Source organism: Asterias rubens, chromosome 1, assembly GCF_902459465.1.
Source record: "Asterias rubens chromosome 1, eAstRub1.3, whole genome shotgun sequence".
NCBI lineage: Eukaryota > Metazoa > Echinodermata > Asteroidea > Forcipulatida > Asteriidae > Asterias > Asterias rubens.
Genome location: NC_047062.1, coordinates 7,102,887 through 7,109,685, shown reverse-complemented (window position 1 = coordinate 7,109,685; position 6,799 = coordinate 7,102,887). Strand labels below are relative to the sequence as shown.

Genomic DNA, 6,799 nt, shown 5'->3' with positions numbered 1-6,799 from the left:
TGGTACCAGACCGAGATCACTAGAGAGTTGTAACACATAGTGTGGAGGGCTCATCGCTTTGATGACAGTTTGTTTAACTTTTGCCTCACCCTGGACAGCCCCTGCCAACAAAGAATAGGAGACTTTCCAACGCTAGGTGGCAGCAGACATACCGGGTAAATTTCCATTGTTTACGTAGTTCTGAACATGCGCATAATTCTGAGAACAATGGATTTACCCGGTAAGTCTGCTGCCCTCTATCGTCCCAGAAAGTCTCCCATTATGTCCGAAGATTTAAAATAAAAATAAATAAATAAATAAAATAAACAACACAAAACCAAGTATCTTTAACCGTCACACTGTGAGGGGTTCTGAATCTGGACTCTTCCAAGGGAGGCTGTCTGGAGGAAGTCAGCTGCTGTGATGACATTACCAGGGTTTACAGAGCCACAGGCACTAGCAAGGTTGCTAATCACTGACCCATCTAATGCTGTATCCCACATGTTTACACCACTTACTGCACTATGTAGCTTACTAGTGGATGCTGTTTTAAAACAATACAGAACTGCTCAAACATTTGATAACTATCCCCTCTTACTTTACAAACAATCAGCTGTATTAGGTCATGTCGTGGTGTATTAACTTGTCTGTGAACCAATATTGTTCAGGAAAGACTACAATTTTTTGCAAGAGGTGCTTGTATTTGCGGCATCACAACCAGTCAAAAAGATCATAGTCCACTAACATACTGTATCCCTTATCCCCGTTGAATAAAGCCCTGGAGAGGCCTCAGGACTTGTTTGGGGGCATGGTTGGCTTTTGCGTAAAGTGCTTGCCTCTCAGCATCAAGGTGACCCTGGTTCGATACAAGGCCAGGGCCATATGTGAGTTGAGTTGTGCGTTGGTTCTCTGCTGTGTCACAAGGGTTTTCCAGACCATCCAGGTTTTCCTCCCTCGGGCAAAATCAGACGCTTTTGATCTCTCTGGCCGTGCTCCATGGTCATATTGGGTTGATGTGGCTGGCTGCCCAAAGGCGCCCTTACATACCTGCTTCTCGAACACGTTGTAGCCCAACCTTCGCAATTCAGCTCTTAGCTGCGAGTAAGGAGGATTAGCCTCCCAAATTAATTTACCCCATGGTTATCCCTGTGCACTTTTCACAATGTGTCCCTATTCCACTGGGTCCGGTTGCAGGTTTCAAGAATACACAGGGTTTTACCGCTTACCCTTATTCCGGAGCAGGGGTGGCTAATCCCTGGGGTATACCCATTTGCCGGGGTAAACCAGGGTCAGACCAGGGGTATACCCATTTGCCGGGGTAAACCAGGGTCAGACCAGGGGTATAAAACGATCATAGTGTGAAAAGGGCCAGTTGTTATTTAACCCCAGGGATAGAGTAGTGTGAAAAGGGCTCATATATAATCAATTTGCAACTCACCTGAGCCATGTATCTCTCCAAGTGTGAATTTCCCTCCTCTATCGATACGGCGACCAGGTCTTATAAGATGTTGGTTCTGGACTACATGACCATCTGTATAGATTATCAGATTCCCTCCGTGTTCATTCCAAGAGACGGCAAGATGATGCCAATGATCGTCGTTTACACTGACCAACGTGGAATACTGGTATCTAGGGTACAAACATAAATACAAGGGCATAGTTTTTATATGAGACACTTACAAAGAAATACAGTGTTGAGAAAACAATGTGCATTAGTGTATGTTTCATTCAAGTCCACTGTGAGGCCATTGATCAATAAACAGAAAAAACCTCATTAACAACAGGTAAATTACCCTTCAATCAATCAAGCAATCTTGCAACATATATCACAGGACATTGGCTCCTTGAATTTTCACTCTTCCTATCTTGCCTATCTTGCGCTCTTTGTGTTCCAGGTAGAAGGTGCTGTTAGCGCTGATGTCTGTTTCCCATCTCCCGGGGCCTACCCCATCTATTTTTTTCCGGTTACTGTTTCATGTAGGATGCATTTTGGGAGTCTGTTGTTTTTCTTTCTCACTATGCGGCCAAACCAGGAAAGTTGGATCGTGTAGATGCGTAGAGTGATCAACTCTGGTGGGTTACCACCAGCTGACACTTACCCCTTGATAAAGATAGTCAGAGCCCGAGGATCACTGATGGCAAACTCAGCTGCTTGAAGTGTTGGGCTACTACCTGGTGCCATGTAGGACAGTATTACTGCATCGGTTGTCGGCGAGAGGGTGCTTCGAATCCACAGGGACAGGGTGAAAGCTTGCAGGCTCTCCTCCACGGCTTGCTCTATGGTGACAGACTGGCTGGATGTATTGCTCTGAAACACCATATCATAATCACATGGGGCAGCTGTTGACATAAAAATGGTGATAGACTTGTAGATCACGATGTTCACATCTTTGCTTTCTTCTCTCATATTCAAGTAAATAAAACCACATTAGGGCGCATTTACCACACACACATTGGTGCAAGGTGAAATCACAACCCATATGAAGGCATGTGTAAAGCACATTTGTAAAGCACCTAATGCAAAAGCCCCTAATGTGAAAAATAGATTACAAAGGCAATGGTCATTAAAGCCATTGGACACTTTCGGAACAGAACAAAAATTAAAAGCTCAAAGATTTAAAAGTAACTTACAGGGTTTACAGAAGGTAATGGTGAAAGACTTCTCTTGAAATATTATTCAATGAAGTGCTTTATTTTTTGAGAAAACATTAAAACAATATCAATTCTCGATATCGAGAGTTACGGATTTATTTTAAACACATGTCATGACACGGTAAAACGTGTGGAAACAAGGGTGGGTTTTCCCGTTGTTTTCTCCCCACTCCGATGACCAATTGAGCCTAAATTTTCACAGGTTTGTTATTTGATATATAAGTTGTGATACACGAAGTGTGGGCCTTGGACAATACTGTTTACTGGAAGTGTCCAATGGCTTTAAAGGACATTCATAGTTAAAGCATGGAGGAAAGGCAATTCAGGGTTTTTTTACTGCCAGTGTCTTTCTTAAAGATTGTTGAATAAATAAACCATTAATAACAGTTCAACAACTACATTTTTCAAACAGAATTAATTTTGTTGTGCATATACAGGTCCCTGAAATCTATATTAGAATTTGCATATCTGATTCCAAAAGTTCCAAGAATTATGTTTCTTTTAACTGTAAACAAAATAACGCCAGGAAACTCAAACTCTTACAATCATGGCAGTATGTGCCGACGAATCCTCGTTGACACTTGCACCGGTATTCATTCAAGCCGTCAATGCACTGAGCCCCATTTTGACAGAGATGTCCTACACAATCATCAATGTCTTCCTCACACTGGTCCCCACTGCAGTGAAATCAAAGCAAAAGAAGCGGCTGAATGGAGGCACTATTTGGGTTATTTCAGCAGCGGTATAAAAGTTACCACAGAGAATGTATGACTACAACTTTGACTAAAAAACTGCAGAATTGTTTTTTTAATGAGTACTTTCATTCTTTTCCACCGGTTTTGTCTTGTCATGTAATCTCCAATATACTGCCTTTCTCAAAAACTGTGTTACTTCAGAAGGTTTCTCACAATGTTTTGTACTATCAACAGCTCTCCTTTGCTCGTTACCAAGTAAGTTTTTATGCTAACAATTATTATGAGTAATTACCAATAGTGTCCAGTGCCTTTAAGCTAAAGTATTTTTGAGTTTGTAAGTCTGGCAAATGTAGGTCTCTGCATGCTACATAGCAGAGATGTCATTTGATTTATTGTGATGTGTACACACATACACACATCAAAATAAATCTTTGATCGAGTTTCAAATCAATCACTTTTGAGTTTGATGTGGACAATAAATGACAATAAAACATTTGCAGACAATGAAACATTTCGGCAAATCAAAAGGCGTGGTAGTTCTTTGTGAATGTTCTTTGTGATGCGGACAATAAAACATTCTAATTCTAGTTTGTCGTGTTCAAAAATCGTTACTGTAGCAAAAACTTGTTATCAAACTACAGCATCTGTTGATGGTGTTGACTTACGTGTAGCCAGGTGGACAAAGGCAGGAGTGAGCGTTCAAACCATTGATGCATGTACTTCCATGAAGACACGGGTCAGGCTTACAGTTGTTGATTTCAACCTCACACCTCACACCTGTGAAACCTTTAAACGGAAAGATACAGGTATTCAAGATTAATAATTAAGGTGGCTGACTCATGATTAGCATCATAGCTAAAAGCGTTTGAATGGTGGGTGGTTGCAAAGATTGTAGTTCTGGACCTGTGTGCACATTGCATGCCGTACATACACATTCCAAAAGTTTCAGTGCAATACATTTCCATCGGTGATGCTCGGATACATGTAGCTCCCTCATTTAAAGCGCAAAACTTAGGGATTATTTTTGATTCATCAATGACACTTCAACCACACATCAACAACATTAATCGTCTATTATCATTTCACATCAGGAATATGTGATACGCAAGTACTTGGACAAGTGCCACTAACAGACTGAAAAGGTCATTCATGCATTTGTTACTTCTCGTCTTGACAACGGCAATGCTCTTCTCTACAGACTTCCTAACAACCAGATTTCCCATCTTCAACGCCTCTAAAACACAACAGCCCGCATTGTGACACTGTCTAGAAAATCCTGTTTTATCATCACCCTCGTTCTGAAAAAAACTTCACTGGATCCCTATCACTCAACAAATCATCTTCAAGCTAATACTCATTGTCCACAAGTTTACACTCCGTCAAGGAGTCTTCGATTCAGTTCCCTCATTAAACCCAAGTTTCGACACTCCTGGTGTGACAGGTCTTTTTCTTCAGCTGCGCCACGCATCTGGAACTCTCTACCACTCAATCTTGGTTATTGTCGTTGTACCACAAAATTCAAGTCTCTTCTCAAAACTTATCTTATGTCACAGGTTTTCAAGGACTAATTTTGTTGTGTTTGTTTTCTTTCGTTGTGTTTTTGGTTTTACTGTGCCTTGAACACCCAGCAGGGTGGATATGTGCACTTAACAAGTCTTTATTATCAAGCAATAGTTAGTTTGAGGTAAAACAACTTGATTTACCTTGTGGGCACACACAGTGTCGAGTGCCGAGGGAAGATGGGACACATTGAGCATTATTCTGACATGGCTCAGCAGCACAGATATCTAAAGATGTCTCACAGTGAGTTCCAGTATACCCAGCACTGCACCGACATGTATAACGGTTGGCCTAGCATCAACAGAAACAAACAAATAAACAGGTTTTCATCAGAAACTTTTTATACACTTTCGGAACAGAAAAAAAAATAAAAGTTCACAGATTTACAAATAACTTACAGGGTTTACAGAAGGTAATGATAAAAGACTTCTCTTGAAATATTATTCCATGAAATGCTTTACTTTTTGAGAAAACATTAAAACAATTATCAATTCTCGACATCAAGAATTACGGATTTATAGTAAACACATGTCATGACACGGCGAAACGTGCGGAAACAAGGGTGGGTTTTCCCGTTATTTTCTCCCGACTCCGATGACCGATTGAGCCTAAATTTTCACAGGTTTGTTATTTTATATTTAACCTGTGGTACACAAAGTGTGGGCCTTGGAAAACACTGTTTACCGAAAGTGTCCAATGGCTTTATAGAGGGGCTCTGAAGATCAAATACAAATGTACTTTTCTAATGACATGATTATCATAGTATTAAAGTTAATACATTTTGAAATCAGAGCTTGAATTCTTACCTGATCTATACAGCTGGCTCCATTTTGGCATTGGTGACCGACACAATCATCGACATTAGTCTGACAAAAATCCCCTTTAAAACCAGTCTCACATTGGCAAGTGAACCCAGCACCAGTCGCGTTACAGGAGCCACCATGCCTGCAGGGGTTTGGCTGGCAGAAGCCTGGGTTGATCTGACAGTGAACGCCTCTCATCTTATTCACACAGCTACAGGTGTAGGAGTTGATTCCATCAATGCAGAGGCCATGATTTTGACAGGGATTGCTGAAGCATTCATTGATGTTGACTTGACAGTCCTGGCCAGTAAATCCAGGCCAGCATTTACAGGTGTAGGATTGCAGGCCATCGATGCAGATCCCAGAGTTTTTGCAAGGGGAGCTCAGACAGTCATCTACGTTGATCTCACACTGTTCACCGATCCATCCTTCTGCGCAGTTACAGGAGAACATATCAACCATGTCATAGCATGTGCCACCATTGGCACAGGGGTTGGATTGGCACTCATTGATGTCAATGCTACACTCACGACCAGTGTAGCCTGAATCACATCTACAAAGGTACGATTCAATTCCGTCAATGCACTCACTGTGATCGCAAGCACTGGGGAAGCAATCATTCTTGTTGTTCTCACAGTAGATCCCATTGAAACCAGAAACACACTCGCACAAGTAACCATTGATCCTGTCCACACAGGTGCCTCCGTTCTGGCAAGGGGACGACGCACATTCATCTATTTGAATATTGCAAAGGGTACCAGTGAAGCCATATTGGCATTCACAGATAAATGTATTATCTCCATCAATACAGATTGCATTATTGGCACATGGCTTCTTGGCACAGTCGTCAAAGTTGATTTCACAATATTCTCCTATAATGGATAAAGAAAAACCAATACAAATTGTTTTTATTCCAAATAATAACAAAAAACAAATGAATTGAATTGAATTGAATGGCGTAAATGATAAGTAGGGTTTTAAACTGTTTAATCTGTGTAAAGTGTTAATACAATCTTGTGTTCTAAAGACAATCGGGGCATACTGATCAAAACATCAAGTTAATAATAATAATAATAATATCGAAGTCTTGTATAGCGCACGTATCTACCA

At 41.0% G+C, this 6,799-nt stretch overlaps 2 protein-coding genes across 2 annotated transcripts in view; one reads left to right on the top strand and one right to left on the bottom strand.

The window, feature by feature from the left end:
- The window catches only part of LOC117295485 (fibropellin-1-like), a 4,573-nt gene extending 4,455 nt beyond the window's left edge, over positions 1-118 (top strand). Inside the window, exon 7 of the mRNA XM_033778168.1 lies at positions 99-118. Within this exon, the coding sequence (XP_033634059.1) occupies positions 99-118 (20 nt within the window). The remainder of the gene's footprint in view (positions 1-98) is intronic.
- A 208-nt stretch (positions 119-326) lies between these two features.
- Positions 327-6,799, bottom strand: part of LOC117295453 (sushi, von Willebrand factor type A, EGF and pentraxin domain-containing protein 1-like) — a 31,418-nt gene continuing 24,945 nt past the window's right edge. The window contains exons 33-39 of the mRNA XM_033778123.1: positions 5,693-6,561; positions 5,030-5,177; positions 3,992-4,112; positions 3,175-3,308; positions 2,079-2,319; positions 1,418-1,608; positions 327-523 (exon numbers count right to left, since the gene is read on the bottom strand). Coding sequence (XP_033634014.1) covers positions 327-523; positions 1,418-1,608; positions 2,079-2,319; positions 3,175-3,308; positions 3,992-4,112; positions 5,030-5,177; positions 5,693-6,561 — 1,901 coding nt within the window. The remainder of the gene's footprint in view (positions 524-1,417; positions 1,609-2,078; positions 2,320-3,174; positions 3,309-3,991; positions 4,113-5,029; positions 5,178-5,692; positions 6,562-6,799) is intronic.